General features: G+C 48.3%; 1 protein-coding gene across 2 annotated transcripts in view; it reads left to right on the plus strand.

The window, feature by feature from the left end:
* TMEM131L (transmembrane 131 like) overlaps positions 1-21,126 on the plus strand; it is a 909,664-nt gene that overhangs the window by 487,887 nt on the left and 400,651 nt on the right. For both annotated transcript variants that reach the window (XM_069631301.1, XM_069631300.1), the window contains exon 10: positions 13,604-13,662. In XM_069631301.1, coding sequence (XP_069487402.1) covers positions 13,604-13,662 — 59 coding nt within the window. The remainder of the gene's footprint in view (positions 1-13,603; positions 13,663-21,126) is intronic.

Genomic DNA, 21,126 nt, shown 5'->3' on the forward strand with positions numbered 1-21,126 from the left:
AAATCAACCATGCAGTCGAGATTTTTGCAATTAAGTTAATATCTGTTACCCCTTAATGCATGATGTCTAGTGGCTCTACAGGCGTTTAGACTTCAAACAGTTTTCAAAGACCTGTACATGATTATTTTGGGTGTATAAAGACGTTGAGCTCAACGCCATCCCAAACCTCCAGGTCCAACACAACCCCTTTCCCCAGTTTCCTCCCTATTGCCCGCCCTCCTCCTGCCTGTTGTTTGCCCCCCCCGCTCCCATGTTTCTCTTTCTTCCCCCCCACAGTCTACTCTTGCCCCAACTTGTAAAGCACTCCGTTTCTACCAGAAGCTATGTCCGTGGTCAACAAATACCCTAAGAATAGTGATATCAGCACTGATCTGTGCCTTGTGAATTGCAGTGCTTCAACTGTTTTCATAAAACACTTCTTTATGTCTTCCTTATATGGGAGGTGCTGATGCGCAAATCAAATGTTGAATTTGTTGTGTCCAATCACGTTCAGGAAAATCTTTATTGCATATTGTTGTAGGCGAGAGTCTCAAACCGAGAAAGAGTAAATCCCCTCCCTCATAATCAAACCGGCTTTTATACATTTGTGCTGATATAGGATTTAATACAAAGTGAGTGGAAGCTCCTGTGATGCAAATTAAATGAAATTAAGCCATTTAGTGCATCAAAAACCCAGGTATCCCAGGGTTGCATAACGTGCTTGGCCTAGTAATTTATTTAATTTAATGCCATGGTTTTAAAGAAACCTTTTAGCAATCCATGCATAAAACACATAGAATATATGATAAACTAGCAGGTGTACCGGTGCTTCACACAGTAATTCCCACTTCAGTCCTAGTTTGAAGTTCAATGAACAAATATAGATGATGATGTTGCATGGTTGTTTGCGTTACCCGACTAACAACGCAATTGATTCCAGCTACTTTGAGTTGGAGCATTGATTGCGCAGCAACATTATTGGTGTCCCAATCTACAGCGAAGCAGCAGCAACCTCAACAGAAGTGCTGTATGTATAGGGCTTATATGTGTAAGCCTGATGTGCCATACCCATACGTGTACGGCTGAAGTATGTAAGCTTCGTACTGTTGAGATGGCATACAGTCATCAACTTCCATGGGAAATGAAGTTCCTGTAATTATGACAGATTTGCCACAATGTGATGGACGTCGTCATTGTGGACACTATTGAAGAGACATGCATCGTTTCCTGTTACAAGCATTACTACAAAAGCACCATGTTCTGTCACCTGCATGACTTCAAAAGTGAGTGCTGCTGTCAACTAGAATGCTGATAGTTTGGAAAGTTTCGGAACAGCTGAAGTTTACCTAGAACTATGGCACGAAGAGCTACATGGCAGTGGTAAGTATTGCAGACCGCTACACCATGGAACCTACCCACATACCAAATTTCAGGTTTGTAGCATGTTGGGAAGTATGCTGAACATTTCGAACCGACACATGTATCCAGAAATTTCCCTTTTATATATAGAGAGATAATCACATCATAGAAAGATAAGGAATATACAAACCCTACAAGATCAATTCTAGTAAAACTATTTTCCATTTGATAATGGCACTGCTGTCATCCAAGTCCTTAAATTAAAAGTAGCCTGTGTAAGCACCCTAGAAGTCGCACTAAAAACAGAAGACCAAAATTGATTGCCCGGAATATACTCAGGCGAAGGCACAAAAGATCCATATCCCTTTTATAATGACCTTCGCCAGGTCCTTTCATTGAGTAAGTACATGTCTGAGAGATTCCAATTCAGGTCCACATGCTCTACATATACACTCAGTTCGAGGGATACGCATCCTAGGTCCCATTACCATCAACACCGGCAATATGTTAAATCTTAGCTTTTTTTAGACTTTTGTCATTAAACAGAATAAGGTAAGAGACAGGAGATAAATATGGGAAGGACTGCCTAGTGTAATAACAAAGATTTCTTTCCATCCAAGTAGCCACTATTTTGGGATCCATCCAAGGCATATGCCTTTTTTATTTTAAATAGTTGGCGTATGATTAGCTGACATAACCATTTTCCAGTTGATTTCTGCATGGAATTCACTACAAGCCTGGATTCACTGTTTAATAATTTGATCTTGCGCTATGAGGTGGTTACTCCTCTTTCTGTACCACCCAAGCAGAGACCCTCCCAGATCAGTTAATATCTTGTACAAATGTATACTGCGATTCACCTGAACTACAGGTGCCTAAAGAGACTAGGCCCAATTCTAAACTAATGGCTTCTATAGGCAATGACTGGGGTAAACCAAGGGTACTCCGCCGTAGTTTACCCTCCAAAACCTTCAGTCACTTCAATTTGTTATCAATCTATAGCTCAAGGCTGTAAAGTACACTGGGAACAATACTGATGTAATATAAATACCCTCCACCAAAATTCTCTGAGACGTTTGTACACTTATCATACCTAGTTTACAGATAGCCTTGGTACAAACATAGCTTTTTAGATTGTCAACCATTCTACCTGAAGCCAACCGAGCCCCAAGGTATACAAAAGCCGACACCACCTCAGTCTCTTCATTTTGTATTTTTTTTTTGCGTGTATTTTTCGAATTTGTAATGCGCACAGAACGGGCCAAACTGTATAGTGGCCTATATGACAAGATTCAAATAGAACAAAGCTAGGCCCAGCCACCGGACAGCCAGAGATTTAGAAAAACCCTATTTAAACAAAAATGTTTTTAGTGCTCTACGGAATTGGTAGTGATTTAAGGGTCTTCAATTCCAGTGGTAAATAATTCCACAGCTTTGAATCAAAAACAGAGAATCTTCTGTCTTCCCGAGACTTGTACGCTGAGAGTGGTATTGATAAAAGATGGCGATCACTAGAGTGCAACAGTCTCGCAGGCTGGTATGGGTGAATCGGGTCCCTCAGATATTGAGGAGCAATACCATGGACACATTTAACGATAATGCAGGCATTAGCAATTTTCCATTTAAAACTTCTATACTTCAGCTTGTTCACTACAATCATTATCTTAGCCTTCATCGCATTTGTTTCCAAACCGTATGATAATGGATATTTATTGAGAGCAGACAGCGAACGTTGTAAAACAATTTGAGTTCTGTCATCGGCATACATTAACCCGTCCCCATGATGAGCTCAACTTTTGGAGGGACAATTGCCCCACGGACAAATTGCATTGGGATGGTCGGCAAAATATATATCATAGAGCATGGGGGCAAGCACACATCTGTTTCAGCCCCTTAACCGAAGGAAAGAATTTTGTCACATGACCAGTTTGATCAAGTCTTTGTGCCACTGATGTGTCCTCATGAAATTGTTTAATTAAGTGAACTACTTTGGGGTCCAGTTCCCAGGATGCCAGCTTATTTCCCAATCAACTTCGATAAACTGTGTCGAAAGCCTTTGTAAAATTGACAAAGGCGATATATAATGAAGTTTTCTCTTGGAAAGTCCGATGAATTAAATACTTGTAACCTAATAATCAAATGTCGAATTAAGGTTTGGAAAGTGAAGTGAAGTGAAATTAAGCCATTTAATTTGTTCCATCAAAAAACCCAGGTCTTATAAGGTTAAATGGTTAGAGAGTAGGTAAAATGTGCAGGTGTCAGGCAGGGTTGTTGCTAGGTCTGGAAAAGATCAGGGGCTAAGCGTATGTCAGGACTGGTGGGATTCGGGGCTAGCTGTAGCCTTTCGGTTGATGTTCCTGAGCTTTTATCTGGGGCTACAACCAGAATACCCAGGGATTTAGCCCCCTCAGTTCCCCCCCCCAGTCCCCCCCCCCCACAACACCTCAGGTCCCAGGGGCCCAACATCGTGGGTTTTGAATCTCGTTCTTGCAAACTGGCAGAAGTGGGAGCCATTCACAGTACATAACATATTCTTTTCATGGTTTAGAGGGTGTAAGCCAAATAGAAAACATGCAGTGCGTAACATTTTTTGTTCTCCTCTTCTTCTCGCCTTGGTTTCCAACTCAGTTGTGTCTTGTGTTTTTACGACCAGTCCTTGTGTATTAGACCTCTCCTTTTCAGGGTCTGCGTAGTAACAGTTATGCCAGAATCACATTACCAGTATGTATCCACTAAAAACAGTTGCAGTGGGATCTTAATGTTCCATGCAGTGCTGCATCCTCGAACATTTGACCCTTGAAATATCGTTGCATCTAGCATGCCAAGTTTGAACTTTTGTAGGGGTCTAATTTATAGCCAATTATGTTGGCTTGTTTGTGTTGATATATTTTGCATAGTATCTCTGCCAACCTGTAGGAACACTTAATGGAGTATGGGTGTTTTATTCATGCATGCGAGTATTGAGTCTGCCAGATGTAGTCACTGATGTATAAATTTCCCCAGCCAAGACCTGTATGAGTTAGCTTTGCTGCCTCCCTGTTAACCTTGGCCTACTATAACAAATAAGATGGTGCCTCGTATTCCATAACAATTATTTCCTGATTTGATTGCATGGCTATCGGTCCCCCACAGAGTGACCAGCAGTGACTGAGGGCTTTTGCTCCCCCACTCTAGCCCACCATCAGCCCCCTCACAGTAGCCATCTCTTAGAGGCAAAAAAGTCACTGGCTCGAACTTCTCCTCCACAACAGGTAATCAAGCAGAGGTATTTGGGCACACCCTGCCCTCCTTGTTGCCTTCCCACTCAATCCGACCCAGACAAAGCTCGAAAAGGGCCCAATCACTTCACGAACACGTCTGAGCACTCCACAAAATGGTTGATTAGCCATTCTGTACCTAATGGCCATATTCCTGACTCATCCTCCCTTGTCCAGTCCTTCACTTAGGTGACCTTCCGCAGCATTCAGTACATGCAAGCCTTGGTAGGCTTTGGCCATACCTTACGTCCGCCCCCTCAAGAGAGGTAACCTCTCCAAGTCCCCTTCAGAGATGCCGGAAGCACTGGACGAGTCAATCTAATGTGGCCAACTTAAAGGGTGTCAAGAGTTGAAGAGTGAGCGCAAAATGGTGGCACCCAGTGTTGGTGAAATAGCACCCATCCCTTCTTCAAGCTTTCTTCAAAACCCTGAAATCCACCTTTCCGATGGGGTGTGGAGGGTTAATGGGCTTATTTGTCCTCTATCATTTCAAGTCCTGTGCAGACACTTCTCAGCAATATTAGTCTGAATAACCAAGAACAAAAGGTCTGAGGAAAAGGGTTGTGATGACAACATGTTAAGATGATAGTGCAGCATCCAGTGATGTGAAAGAAGTCAAGTACGCTCCTCTTGAACAGAAAACAGGTCTCATTCGATATAGGTAATATAAGGCTTGGATGTAATATTCTGCATCTGATGCACATAATACTCCATCGTCCCATCCACTTTCCTCCATAGTGTAGGGGCATCGCCCATAGGGGACGGGACCAGAGTCCTTTTCACCACACAAATTATTTCTGCTTTAAAAAGTGAGGGGGCGGTGCTGGGGCATTCTTCCTCCCTGCAAGCCCCTCCCTCCAGTGCCAATCATCAATCCCCTTTTCAACGCAGGCAGGAACTGTTGCCTAACAACGCACTGTTTCATTTTGGTGCACTTTCCCCACTTTTTCCTTTTCAATTCCATTCTTTCCCCTTCCTTCAGCGCCCCATGTGGTCCAGCACAGGTTGGTATCTGCAGGATTTTCTAGGTGCGCTTCCTGTGACAATCACTTCCCAACATTAGTGCCTAGTTGCCCAACACCGGTGGGACAGTTGCTTTGTGTGTGATGCACTTACTCCCAGGGCACGAAAGAATAGATTCCAACGCTAGAGGGAGATTTCCCTCCGGAAAATTAAGTCTCTCCTGTCGAAGAAGGCACAAGCAGGAAAAAGAAGTGCTCCTCCTCCAGCTTATCTCGGCAGAGAGTCTTGTCAGAAAGCTTACGCTGCTGGGAGGGACCAGTCTTCCGACCCTTCAGCGAAAACCCCTCGCTGCACCAGGGATCTCCTCGAGGACCGTCGGGCTGTTGCTATCTTAAAGTGCGCCGATAGGCAAAAAGGCTTGAATACCAGGCGCAAGCCTGATGCCCAGGGATCTTCTACCCTCCAAGTTGCCAAGGGGCACAAAGCAGCTCTTCCAGCGGACCTAGGTCTTAGGGGGGGGGCTTTATGTACTGGGACTACCAGACGTCGGGGCTCTACGGGTTTCAAGCCTACCGAGCACCCACTTGAGGTCTGTAGTGCTTCCACTGGAAGACTTTGCGAGTATTCGACTGAATTTTTGCACAGGGGCTTTGTGCCGAACAAATGTTTTCTACGCACCCAAAAGACGTAACGTCTTTGCACCCTCCATAAGTGGCTGCCAGATGTGAGCAAAAAGTAGAACCCTTCATCTCGTGAAGAGGTTCCTCACCCTTTGAGATAGTGGCGGGTCCCAGTGGATTACGATTTACTTGTACCCCTGTGAGGTTACCACCAATGGTCTCTAGGCATGAGTTTACTCCTACTGTACCCAGTAGGGCGCGGCATATCCACGGTCTTCCTCAACCCTCTGGTATGCCGACCCATGGTGGGCTCTGGTACATCAGCCCTGCTCCGTGCCTACCTCGCATGCGACAACAGCCTCAACACCACCTCCTCCACAGTCCCAGGACTACTCTAGTGAAAGATCTTTTTCCACCCATATTCATGGGTTTTATGAGATCAAGTCGGATGACTTTACTTAAGACCCTTATCTCATGCGGCCCCTCTGGTGACGGTTTTGCCCACAACTGGGCCTGCTCAAGCTCCTAAACAAATTCCACAAGCCCTGATCTTGCCTGAACCTGAGGGTTCCAGCTACTCCTCCTCCTGACCCAGCACCTGATAAGTTCAGAGGGGCTCCAGAGCCTGTAGAGTTCTCCCATGTTTTATAAGACCAGCCTAAGCCGGTGAACACAGAGAACAAAGTGGAAGAGGAACATTTCCCTTCGCCAGCAAACTCTTTCCTCAACCGTGTGGCAGAGATCTAGTCTTTTTTCTGGGTATTACTCCCAGTGGTCAAAGTGGGCGGGAGCGGATGGGAGCAGCGCTCCTCTACTTATTTTTTTTAATTTCTTTTTAAGTATTGCTGTTCCTCTACCTTTATTTTAAAAAGGAACCGTTCCGGAGTGGTTTACTTTTAAAATACAAGTGTACAAAGAAGTTTAAACTTGCACTTCAGTCTAATACACTGAACATTCCCTTAAACAGCAAGTATGTTTGTTTTGGGGGGTGGAGGGGGTTGGATTGCGCATGGGAGGGGGAGTGGCGATGCGGTTTGTGGGGAGCACGGCGCGCCAGCAGGGAATATAGTTCACTACTTCTTTTCTTACACTTCCGCCACTGATTACTCCACCTTCTGATGTTGAGGTGGTTGTACTGGCTGAGTGTTGGCCAAGCAGGTGTCGTTATTGTCAGGTATACCTTTACAAAGGGAAGTCCTAGCATTGGCCACCAAGACCTGGCAGAAATCTTATTCGTGTCCTGCCACAAATAACAAAAGGATTGAGCCCGGTATGGACAGGTTGCCAAGGACCCTACTTCCACATCTGCCTTTCTTCTGTCCAAAGATGACTGAATTCTGGAGGCATATGGGAGAAAAACATGCCAATGGATCTTTTCACCTAAGACCAGCTAATGCTGATGATCTATGGGCGGCAAAGCAGTGTCTCTGATGTGAGAGCACAGATTTCTTATCCGACCTTTAGGTTGGTTCCTTCGGGATCTCCTCATACCCACTGTTCACCATATAGACACCGCTTGTCTACATCGATGAGGGCAACTCGATTCTCACAGGATGTGAAATTATGTATTCTGGATGTCCCGTTTAATGCCAGGGATTTGTGCGGAAAGGTGTGAGATAAACGTTCTGTCTGTGGTGCTGTTGCTGCTAATTGTGTATCCCGGGTTGTGCCCTCCTGCTCAGGCTGCCTCTCTCTTCCCCATAGTGTGTGTGTGCGCTGTATGGTGCTGAGATGTGTGTTGACTGTGAGGCAGTGCATCAGTAATCCATGGTGTGAGATCCCACCCCACCAGGGGCTAAATAACAAAGATAACAAAATCTTGGCACCCTAATGAAATGGCTGATATGCAAAACTGTACACACGGCAAAACGCCAAATAAGCCAAATGCATTCAAGTAATATGCAGACTAATGGCTGAAAAGTTGCACATGAGACTACCCGGTGAAAAGCATGAATTTTGGTGTCACACGGCTCAGATTATAGCAGATAATGCATGGATTATTTGACCATGTCTTGGGGCAACTGAACAGCATTACTTACCTTGAGGCCATCTTTGTGTGCAAGCACTAATTCAAATTTCTTTATAATAGCAAAGAGAACATTTAGAATAGGGGTCACAACACACAGTTTGGACAGCATTCCTTTTGGTTTGTGTGGTGAATGGTTCATCTTGCTTGCGTTATATTTTAGCTCGAGCGGGAGGGAAGAAGAAAAGACTTTAAAAGCAAAGGGTTGTTTAAACCACTTGTTTAACTTGGAAATCGTGGGACATGTTTTCTCACACCTAATACTTGTACCAAGGGTATTAATGAGTGGTAGCTAAACAAGCTATTTATGAAGCTTTGATTAATCTAATGGAAAACGTGAGATCATTCGCTTCTTTGGATGTGAACAGACGGCTGCACAGTTTCAGGAGCATCAGTCTGAAGGGGCTCCCGTCTCCTTGTTTAGGATGTTGTAGGACACTAGTGGCAAGACAGGCGAGTGGCACATGTCATGGCTAGTATATAGTGCTTTACTGTCCAATCAGTTTGTTTGCTTGTTAAATGGTAATGGTAGTGAAAGGAAGTAAGCTTGAGGTTTACGGTACCTCTTCTTTGTTTTATTTTACACGGAAAACCGAGAAATCCAGCCTTTTTACTTAAATGTATACAATACAGGTGTATGAAATGCAAAACGAAGACGCATACTGTAAATAGGGGGTGACCAAAGTACTAGTTTTTCCACAGCTAGTGTTTGATGTATGCCTTATATGGATGTCCATTTGCTTTTACTGGGTCTTGCTGTAGTGCAGAGTTAGTAATTTGCGTGACCTCTTGGTGACCTGGCTCCTACAAGTTGAAAGGTAGGATTAGCATACCTCAGTGTTTCATTAGTCTATAAACAACAAGTTAAACAAATTCAAACCTCTGGCAAGAGTTTGCTCACCTATAAAGACATTTTACAAGCGGATCCGTTCTGCTCCACATTGCCGCACTCCCCCGGCTAATTCTACCCAGCCCAAGCTATCCCACGTGGGGAAATGACTGGCTGGTTAACCAACAAAGATTGCATACTTTACACCATACATCGATTACACCATCCTATTTAAGTACTTGGTATGCCCTGCCTAAACATGCCATTGGATGATCATTGAATTATATAGATTACAGAAGTCATACAAGCAACACACGACGTGCCGAGCACGCACAGCTATTACTTCTGTTGATAAATCCACGGCTCTTTTTGCAGGTGAAAACAGGAGTAGCCCTTACCTTAACTAAGGAATCCCTTATACCCACTTATTTATATGGACAGAACTTCAGGTTTGGGGGTCAGACTTGCCAGTCAGTCTCCATTAGCTGGTCTGAGTGTTATGTGGTGCTTGACTCCTGATTCACAGCGACCAGCATACTCCGCCGAACCCGGCACCAGACTAGGCTATTCAGCCCAACCTGGCACCCGGGTTGGGAGGACCAGCAATCAACTCTACTTAGAGTCTAGCATCCTACTCATATCTGCCTTGAAAAAGACTCGGGTCGAAACGCGCGTCGGCTGTTTGCACTCACCACTGTTGACAAACTGGCAGTAATTGCCACATTGATGATTTTTTGGTTATGGTGTACCAATATGAATAATAAAAAAACACATGCACCAATAACTAAAGACTGGAGCTTGACTTAAAACAAAAGGCCTAACTGCCAGAATTTGGAGAAACGAATCCAGCCAGCGCCAACACGCAGTCAAAGGTTTGTCATCCCAAAAAGCATCCTTTAATCTAGTATGCCCTGTCTGGATAGATTGAATTCTGGTACAACACTACCAAGGGTGTTACAAGGTACAGATCATTTTTTAAAACACATTCTTAATGCACTTACTGATTGGAAAGCTTGATGGTCCCTATCACAAGCCGAGCACAAAGGCCTAAATTCATACAATGAGACATAATCTCATTATAGAAACGTGTCCGTCTTCAGGCTAGAACTGAAGTGAACAAGAAATCCGCTCCACAGCTTACTTTTTTGCAGTTAATAGTTCGACTACTACTCACAGCCGGTTTAACACTTCAGGCATTGTTCTTTTTGCGTTTAAGCCATACCATCCCATTTTACTTGATAGTCATGTTGAAGCTAGTTGCTAGGTCTCCTGCTTAGTTGGTAAGCAGTAATACCTGTGCACAAAACCCGCTTGTTTGCTTCACTGTGGGTGTGGCGGAACTGCAAAGAGATCTTGCTTTAATTAACAAGTCACATTGTGTAAAGTATTTGTCACATTAAAAATCTGTTGTCTTCTTAAAAGCTCTAGCCATACCTTAATGCAAATATAAACAGCACATTTTTGGTTTTGGTGCATTTTTGTGGCAGAGCCGCCAAAATATCGCCAACAGTAGTTGGCATGACAAATGGAAATGTTGTGGCATAATCGGACGACACTAAATGTGATTTCTTGTTCCAGTACGCCGATGTAATCCAATAGTGGTTTGTGTAACTAATTTTCTTTCAATGAGTAGTTCTCTACCATATCATGTGACTGTCACTTTCGAAGCTGGGATGGCATAGTAATCTTTTTTTTTTTTTTAAGCCAGAGGGAATTGGCTAGAATTTGGCTACATGTGGGCTACTTTCCTGAACCCGTTGGGCTACACATAGGTTTCTCTTTCTGGATACTGTTACAATTCAAGCGATTATTTTTCGGAGATGTGCAGTACCACTGACCACATCTCTTGTGAGGACATCTGTATGTGGTCAGTGCTACTGCACATCTCCAATCTCAATGGGGACTGCACCTCTCCAAGAAAATAAGATGAGAACATCTGTAAGTTATAGTTCATTTGAGAGGTGAAGTACCACTGACAACATACAGGTGTCCTAGTAAGAAATCACATTGAGATTAAAACTACAATGTAGGACACTGCAACCAAAGGCTGCAATTATACATACAACCAACATATGTCACTCCCACTTGCGCTATTGCTCCTTTCTCTCTTGTGATGCCCCGCCTCCCTCCCCCTATTGTGCTGTCCCTCCCCCTATTGTGCTGTCCCTCCCGCCCCGCCTCCCTCCCCCTATTGTGCTGTCCCTCCCCCTATTGTGCTGTCCCTCCCCCTATTGTGCTGTCCCTCCCCCTGCCTCCCACCCTTTGCACTATTGCTGCTTATCCCAGTTGCGCTGTCCCTCCCCCTATTGTGCTGTCCCTCCCCCTATTGTGCTGTCCCTCCCTATCCCTCCCACCCCATGCACTATTGCTGCTTACCCCTTTTGTGCTGTCCCTCCCCCTTTTGTGCTGTCCCTTCCCGTCCCCCCTTGTGCTGTCCCTCCCCTACCCTCCCACCCCATGCACTATTGCTGCTTACCCCAGTTGCGCTGTCACCCAGCCCCCCTTGCCTTGTCACTCTTCCTTCAAATGTTTTACAATGTTCCTGTGTACTGTTGCTGTCCTACCTTTCATCTCTTTAATTTGTTATTCTTCCTCATGCTGCCATTTATTTCTTGTTCATCCCCTCATAGTGCTACTCACCCCACTGCTCCCCCCCATCGCAGCCCTTCATTCCCTCCCATGCCGTCATTTCTTCCTCTCTGTGCTGTCATTCGACATTCCTTCTCTGCAGTGCTAAATGTAAAATGCAATAAACTACAAACATCAAAACTATTGGCTTTGCCAATGCTTGTTTGTATTAGTGTTTAGCTTCTTTCAAAGTGTTGCTAACTAAAAAGGTGTTTCTACATTGTTCACATGAATACATCTACTCCTGTGTCTATTAGGGACTTTATTAGCATGACCAGCAGTAACTTTGAGACTTCAAAGAAAGAGCAGCAGGTGTGTGTGTGTGTGTGTGTGTGTGTGTGTGTGTGTGTGTGTGTGTGTGTGTGTGTGTGTGTGTGTGTGTGTGTGTGTGTGTGTGTGTGTGTGTGTGTGTGTGTGTGTGTAAGTGTGTGTAAGTGTGTGTAAGTGTGTGTAAGTGTGTGTAAGTGTGTGTAAGTGTGTGTAAGTGTGTGTAAGTGTGTGTGTGTGTGTGTAAGTGTGTAAGCCTTTGCCTTCTCTTTGTATTTAGATTTTGGGCATTGTAGAAGCCGCTTTACTTCACACGTGAACTACAACAAATTTATATTGTGTAACTGTTCTACACCAATATTAAATGTAGTATCAGATTGGAAAGGGAATGGAAATGGTAACCTCGCGTTCACATTCCGTACAATTTGCGGAATGCCCCTCTGATCCCCAAGCCCTCATAGCCTTTTCGTCTAAACTGAAACCTGTTTTGTCAGAAGGAAATAAACTGAAATGAAAAATGTGTAGGGTTCAGGGCTGCTGAGAAGTGGGGGTGTAGTGAGGGCAGGTGGGGCTGTTCTAACCATGTTTGAACCTTCATAACCAAGCGGTTTCCAAACTTGCTCATGATGAATCCATCCATGAGCGAAAATACTCTTGTCGGGCGCCTACACAAGGCCGCTCACATCTTCCCATTTGAATGTGCCTCGCGGGCCACCCAGTCTCCGAACATCTTCCATGCCCTGCTGGGGTTGGGAGGCGGGAGGGCGACGACAGCCTGCCATTTACCTCTACAGCACAACAACAAAACAAACACATTGCCCCGCCCAACAGCACATGGCGGCTACCAACCGGAAAACACACCTACCGCCAGCGAACAGTGTAAACCGAACTGAAGCTGCCAACAGCACATCACAGCTCTTGCTCTTTTCTCCCACTTGGCCTACTTACTTTCCCACCGCTTGCCCCTTTGCTTTACAGATCTGCCTCAGCGCCAAGAAACCACACAGGTGGTAACAGTGCACAGTGCAAGATACTTTAACATTAACATTTTGCCGATAACTGTTCTAGACAGTCGCCAAAGTCGCAGTCTGCCTTCTGATGCTGCATGACGAGACGATTTCCAAATGTATTAAATCATTCCACTGCAGTTATGCACCTGCTCTCTATTCACGTTTGGCAGTAACTTGAAAATGCATTTTCCTGTCACACTGTGAGCTTACTTTCTCGGTTTTGCACTTTCTTTGCTGGGTGGCTTGGTCGTGCGATATTTGGTTCAGTAGAAATGTAAATGATGGAGACTGAATTGACGTGGGGATGACCTACTCGCAGGTCAGCGGTTACTGGTGCATCAGCTTCATTTAAAAAAAATAAATTATACACCTGTCTCCCGAGGCAGACACCAGTATAGTATTGTTCCGGTGGGTAGTTGAAATTGTTACCAATGTTATCACAGTTCAGCCTTGCACACCTGTCACATTCTTTTCATATGCCTGTAATAGATATGAACAGCCTGCTACAAAACCCGCAAGCCATACTGTTGCATCCATTTGGTGGCAATGATCTGTCAGTAATGTATATTCTTCCTTTGATTTTTGTTATGCATTTGATAATTGTTTGCATCGCCTAATTTTGAAACACTTTGTGTTTTAGCTAACTATATCTTTCTTTTGAACAGATGGCTCTGCTGTCAATATTTACGTATTGAATTCAGGGAAATATCTTGTTCATATACAGGTAATTGTTCTCAAGAGATTATGAATCTGTTAATTAAAGGTTATATTTACCTGTGGAGAAGCATATGATAACAGGGACATGTTTAGTAAATGTAGACCACATACATTGCGTTGTTACACAAGCAAATTAGTCGTGGTCAAATAGCAGTGGGGGTTAATTAGTGTATATTTTATCAAGGCTTTTATCATTTGTATCATAGCTGCTAAGGGTTGCTAATCGTTGGCATACATTTGAATAATTGGTACTATCTGTGTCTACCTGAACAAGTCGACCTACTGTATAAAAGAGAAACGTTCTTGTCTGCAATATGAGTGTAAGGGAAGCCATGGACATTACACGACAGACAAATTGGCGGACCAAAACGCTGAATAAGTCGAGGACTAAAGTGAGGCCACTCAACAGCGAAATAGGCAGGGAATAGAGTGGTATCACTTCAATGAACTCCAAAGCCCTCAACATGGGTCCCTAAAAGTAAGCAGGGTAGCATGGGAGGCCACTGATCGACTGGCAACAGTAGGAAAAGATACAAACCTTTAGTCGTAGGAACAATCATGCCCGGATGTACTGAATTAGGTTACACTAGACACCTCAATGGCCATCCTTTCCGGTGCACTAGGGGCACCATGAAGCAGACGGAGCCCCATGCCGGCTCATATAAGATCCCCCCCGACCCCCTAAAAAGAAGATACATATGCCATGTCGCAATGTTTGGGGAAAAGCAAGGGGACACCAGGGCACAAGTCGAGTCTCGTATGGCAAATTGCAATTCCGGGATCTTGTAAGAAAGCTTGATACCTCCTTACACCAGCTACTTGTTGAGTGAAATTTCCATTCTCTAACACCTTACTTCTCCAGCTTGGGGTCTGGCATGGATTCACATGCTCATGAACATTCCCCGTCAGGCTGGGGATCCTCGCTAAGAGAAAAAACTGTTTCACTTTCACTTACAAACTGTCCTTCTCCTATAAAATAATCACTGAGCTCTGGGTCATACTGCCCCCAGCCAATGACCGCCCTCTCCCTAAGCCCCTCCTCTGGCAGCCATCTTCAGATTTTTACTGCACGTTCAAGTGTTAGGATTCCTCGTGTTTTGCTCCATAGCTCATCTATGATTTTTCATTTTTTTTCGGTTAAAAGTTCGGTTTTTGCTCTTTTGTTTCTTCGACCGGCAAGAGGGGGATCCGTTTGTGTTTTTCATCGCCCCTCAAGGGCAAGAATTGCCGAGTTTCATCGAAGATTCAGGAAGGCCATCGGGCATACATTGCACGCCGGTCCATGTCGGAGAAGGACGACAGAGGTTCTCTCTTCAAGCTCTGCTCCAGCCGCGGACTAAGGAACGTGTTTGTGGAGGACAAACCCTGCCAGTGCCTCTGTCTCCATCCGGACGGACCACAAGGAGGCAGATTCGAAATTTGCCTGGGATTTACCAAATGCACCATGAAAGATGGGCACAGCAGATTGGCGACGTGGCTCAATGCCAAGTACTCTGTCCTAGGCAGCAAGCAGGGGCATGCCTCACCCAGGACCGGCTGGTCCGAGGAGCGGGCTCATAAGTCCTTTGAGGTCGCCCCATCCGTGGGGGTCCAAGACAAAGCCAAGCACCACGGATTTGTTTCAGTCGGGGTCTCCGCGCAAGCGGGTCCCCCGACGAGCATGCCGCGATCGGCTTTACCATTTGATTCCATCTCAAGCCATCATTCCAGCTCCTTCTCGCTAACCCCGGGAAGCTGTGGGAGAAGTTGAAGGCGCCGGGTAAGGTGACCACCCTGCCTTTGAAGTCCCAAGTGGTGCAGGAGAAATTGTCCTTGTCAATCGAGCTAGTGGCGGCCGCCCTTTCGCAGGCAAAAGGGGCTGAACCGGTCCAGGGGACCCCAGTTACGCCCAGAGTGGCCCTTCCGCCCAGGCAGGAGGCTTCGGCCAAACCGGTGGAGAAGACACCAGAGAAGATGCCAGCCTTGAGCCTGGCTGCGACCCTTCAGGATGCAAAGAGGGGGGGGGCAGTGGAGGCCTCTACCGTACCCCGAAGCATGGATATTTCTTCATAGGATGACCTCGGGAACACAGAGGAGGATGGCAATGGTGAACCCATCGAGCGGGATGACAACGGCAGAGCCGGCAAAGGTATGCACTGGGGCCCATCAAGCCTACTCCCCCTTCCACCTCCCAGAGATGTGTCACTGGACATCCTGTCCACTCTCCACACATTAGTGCCGGAGATACAGAGCAGTATGCCAACGGCACCCCCAGCACCGGTGGCTCCCGGCCCACCGCCGGTGAAGAAGAGGTACCCTTCGCCACCTCATCAGCTGCCTCACATACCCTCCCCCCTTGGGATACGGGGACAGATATGGCAGCGGCGGATACAGACTACGGCGGAGTGACCCTGCCACCTAGAGCGTCTCCTCCTGACAAAGTGGATTTATTCCACTCCATGGTTGCCCGTGCATCTAAGCCCTTCCAGCTGACGCCTGAAGAGACCAAAAAGGAAGGGTTCCTGTACCAGTGCTGAGAGGCTGAAAGGAAGACCATTCTGGCAGAGCCTCTCCTGGACAACATTTGGGATGAGGGCCTAGCGCTGATGAAGAATCCCGCCCCGGCGAAAAGAGGCTGGCTGGAGAAGTAGTACTGTGTGCCTGAGTCCGCACCCAAGTGCCTGTAGTCGCAGACTTTCCCAGACTCGGTCGTCTTAGTGGCTGCAAGGAAGAAGTCCTCGAATTCATTGTTGTCAGCCTCTGTTTCCCCGGGCATTGAGGGGAAGAATTTGGATGCAATGGACTGGAAAGCTATCTACTCTGCAGCAACGACGGTCAATATGGCAAATGCCCTTGCGTTCCTGGCCAGGTACGACAGGGAGCTATGATACAAGATGGCCCCGTTACTGGAATTCCTACCTGACAAGTGGGTTGAGGCACTGGAGAGCCTCCAGGAGGGCTAAGTGGCATCGGACCATGCCATCACCGTGGCTCTGGACATTGCAGACACAGGGTTCCGACAGATGGGGAACGGTGTCTGCCTCAGTCATCGTGGCTGGTTGAAAGCCACCAACCTTCGGCAGGAAGTTGAGACGAGGGTGCTGTACATGCCGTTTGGGGACAACCTCTTAGTGATGGCCTTCAATGACTCGTTGCAAGCCATCAAGACAGACGTAGACGGCCTGGGCCCTAGGCATGCTGCAGCAACACTGCCCTTCCTTTCGTGCCTCAGGAGGCAAGTACAGACAATGGTCGAAGGGTTTTGGTGGCGGATCATCTTCCTACCATCAACCCTCCTGTTCCATGACCCAGGAGGCCTACAGGGATCGTTCCAAGGCCTTCGGTGGTGCAGCCGTCGCTCCCAAGGCGGCACGCAGGCCCCGAAGCAGGACTGAACCGGCTGGGACTTCGGGCCCCCACCCATGCACCCTGGTGGGAAGCCGGCTGGCGGGCTGTCAGCGAGTGTAAGATGATCTCCACCGACCGATGGGTGTTGGACGCTCTCACCCACGGGCACACTCTGGAATTGCAGCGTAAGTGTCCTCTGATACCACCGGTGGCCCGACAGGAGCAGCACATCCATCTGCTCCTGCAAGAAGTACGGGTCATGTTATGAAAAGGGGCGATAGAGCGAGTTCCAAAGCGACTCTGGGGCACCAGAGTTTAATCCAGATACTTCTTTGTAAACAAGAAGACTGGGGGCACGAGGCCCATTCTTGACCTGCAACGACTAAACAAGTTCAAGTCCCAAAAATTCAGGATGGTCACGTTGCAGCACATACTCAGCCAACTGGAAGGGATTTTCCTCACATTGCTGGATCTAGAGGACGCTTTCTTCCACGTTCCCATTCACGAGAAGCATTAGCAGTTCCTGCAAGCACTACCAATTCAAGGCCCTTCACTTCAGACTAAAGTCGGCGCCCAGGGTGTTTATGAAGTGCCTGGCACCAGTGGCGGCCCATCTATGTCTGCAAGGGATACATGTGTACCAGTACCCCGACGACTTGCTCATCCGAGCCAGATCAAGGGAAATCGCCATCGACCACACGGACAGGACTGTCTGGCTGCTGTTGTGTCTGGGATTTTCCATGAATTATCCGAAGTCCTGCTTGGTTCCATCGCAGGACGCTCTATTCCTGGGGTCCAGGCTCGACATAGTCGCCTTCCTTGCGGTCCCATCGGAAGAGAGGATCGCGGCCATCTTGGGCAAGGTGCAATGGCTGTTGACACTGAAGATCGCCAGAGTGCGGGCCATTAAGTCGCTGCTCGGCATGATGTCGTTGTGTATCTACCTGATCAGGCTCTGCAGGTTGCGAATGTAACCCCTCCAGGAGTTCCTGGACGCTCGGTGGGTCCAAGTGTCCGGAAGTTTCAGGGACAGGATTGTTCTCGACAAGGAGTTACGTCGAGCGATAAGGTGGTGTGGCATATGCCCCAACATTGACAGGGGCATGGATTTCCAGAGTCCCCCCATACCAGGGGACGGTCACCACAGAGGCTTCCCTGGAGGGCTGGGGAGCCCACACGGATGTCTCCACGCCAGAGGCCTGTGGCTGCCGGAGGAGAGGGACCTCCACATCAATGTCCTTGAACTGCAAGCAGTGTTTTGGGCCCTCAGGTCGTTCCTTCCATCCCTCAAGGGAAAGGTGGTGAGGGTCTTCACAGACAATACCACCACAATGTTCTACATCAGGCAGCAGGGGGGCACCAGATCCCTGGCGCTCTCCAGAGAGGCGCAGGATTTATGGCACTGGGCCGTTGTACAGGGGATGTTTCTCGTTCCCTTTCACCTAGCATGAGCCAAGAACACCATGGCCGACTCCCTCAGCAGGGAGCTATGCTCTTGCTCGAGTGGGAGCTTTGGCAGGAAAAAGTGGACAACCTTTTCCTCAGGTGGGGCTGAACCCAAATCGATCTGAATGCCAGAGATGGTCCCCGCAGCCGGGGAGCATGGAGGACGCGTTCTCCTTCCCGTGGGAATGCCTGTTCTGTATGCATTCCTGCCGTTGCCTCTACTGCTATGCGTCATCGATCAACTCTAACAGTGCCAATGCCAGATGATCCTCCTCGCCCTGGCGTGGCAGAGGCAGATTTGGTACTCAGACCTTCTCAGCGTGTCGAACTTTGATCAAGCTGCAAGTGGTAACAGAACTTCTCACCAGACAAGGAGGCGCAATCCTGTACCACGACCCAGGATCGCTGAACCTGAAGGCCTGGCTCCTGCAGCCTTAGAGTTCGGTGGGTAAGAGCTGCCGGCGGACTGCAGGGCGGTCCTTACCAGGGCCAGAGCTTCTCCAGCATGGGGTCTGGCATGGGTTCACATGCTCATGAATATTCCCCGTCGTCAGGCTGGGAATCCTCGGTATAGAAAAAAATCAGTATCAGTTTTGTTTCTGATCTGTCTTTCTTAGTAGTAACCAATCACTGGTCTCTGGGTCATACTGCCCCCAGCCAATGACTGCCCTCTCCCTAAGCCCTGCCTCTGGCAGCCATCCTCAGATTTTTACCGCACGTTCAAGTGTTGGGAGTCCTCGTGCTGTAGATTTCGAGCTTTTGATGCGTTTTCACGCTTTTTCAGGAGATTTTTCTCATTTTCCGGTTAAATATAGCCTCAAGCTCCACCGTTTCTACATCCGATCAACGGGGATCCGTTTCTGAGTTTTCTACGCCCCTCCAGGGTGAAGATTTCGTCAAGTTATGCTTTTGGAGGATTCCAGAAGTTCCGAGGCCTACCCCGGACATGGCCCAGGAGAAAGGAAGCTCGACGCCCGGGAAACGGTTCAGGACCTGCCCTGGATGCCAGCTTCAGAATGTTTTCAAGGAGGATGAGCATTCGATATGCCTCTACTGTCTCCATGAGGACAAGACGCACACGGAGAAGGACTGTGTGTTTTGTGGGAACATGTCGGAGCGGACCATGAAGGATCGCCACCTCCGTCTCGCCAACTGGCTGGAAGGGAAGAGCCCGTCAGGCGAGAAGAAGAAAAAGAAGTCCGAGCGGTCTTCTAAGTCCTGTGAGGGCGCCCCGGCGACGGCGGCCCAACAAAAGGCCAAGCACCGCGAGTCCGCGGGCACCGGGAGCGCCGAACGGTCAGGCTCCTTGGCTGCCGGGCAGGGCGCATCCTCACCGGTGCCATCAACCACGAGCCAACGCTCTGGCTTGGGATAAGAGGAAGTCCGAGAACCCGGCGAAGCTTCTGGAGAGGCCCCGGTCGATCTCGAAGATTCCGGCAGAGGGGGAATGAGGCTCGGACCCTCCCCCCAAGGTGAAGGCCCCAGGCGTACAGAAGGTGACGATGGCCTTAATTCACCCTGCTAAGACCTCGATTGAGGATGTCGCAGCGGCCCTGTGCTCAGCCTGTGGAGGCTACGCCAGTGGAGGCGACCTCAGGACCCAGAGTCTCCCTGCCACTGCGGAGGGAGTCGTCTTTCAGGCCCATTGAGAAGACCCCCACGAAGTCCTCGTTGGAAAAGGTGGGGGAGGGGCAGGTGGCCATCGTGGATACGGACACAACCTCTGAAGAAGAGCTCATCGAAGTCGTGGATGAGGACCAGCCCATCGGGAGGGATCCCGACGAGGGCGACGACAACAGCGACGGTGTCGCCGACGAGGTTCCTCAAGAGCCCTCGCGCCCGTTTTTTCCAACGCCGCAGGACACTTCAGCGGCCATTTTGTCAGCAATTCAGTTCTTATGCTCGGAGATAAGGACAAGGTTGCCCCTCCCCCCGACGGAGGTACCTGAGCCAGACCCGACGGGGGAACCGGAGCCAGGACCTTCGGTAAGTCCACCGCATAAGAGGAGGACGACTCATCCTACGCCACCTCTCCCCTGCTCTGCCTTCCCCCCCGGTTTACTACCCACGGGGATGATACAGGCACGGACACGGCTACGACCGGTACAGATGACGACAGAGGCGACAACTGGACGTGTCCCCCGTCGCCCCCTACTCGGGCGTCCCCGCCCGACGAGATTGGATCCTTTCATGCCATGATTTCCAGGGCATCCAAGCTCTCCCAGCTCTGCCCAGAAGAGAAGAAGGAAGGGTTCCTTTACCAATGGCGCGAGGCTAAAAGGAAGACGGTCCTCACCGTACCACTTCTTGATGACATCTGGGATGAGGGGCTCGCCCTCGTCAAGAACCCTGCCACGGCGCCGGCAAAGAGGGACCGGTACGAGAAGAAGTACCGGGTCCCCGACGCTGCCCCCTTGTGCCTTCGGGCGCAACCTACCCCGGATTCGGTCATCTCGGCAGCGGCAAAGAAGAAAGCTGAGGGGGGAGGGGGCATCGGCCTCGACATCAACTTCCCCGCCGGATGGCGAGGGCAGGAAGCTGGACACGATGGGACGACGGGTAATCTCATCCGCAGCGACGACGATCAAGGCGGCCAACGCCCTGGCTATCGTAGCCCGCTACGACTGGGAGTTGTGGTTCTAAATCGCCCCTCTGTTGGACTTCTTCCGGACGCCAAAAGGGCTGAGGCCCTTGAAAT

Source organism: Ambystoma mexicanum, chromosome 6q (assembly GCF_040938575.1).
Source record: "Ambystoma mexicanum isolate Mex_15411 chromosome 6q, UKY_AmexF1_1, whole genome shotgun sequence".
NCBI lineage: Eukaryota > Metazoa > Chordata > Amphibia > Caudata > Ambystomatidae > Ambystoma > Ambystoma mexicanum.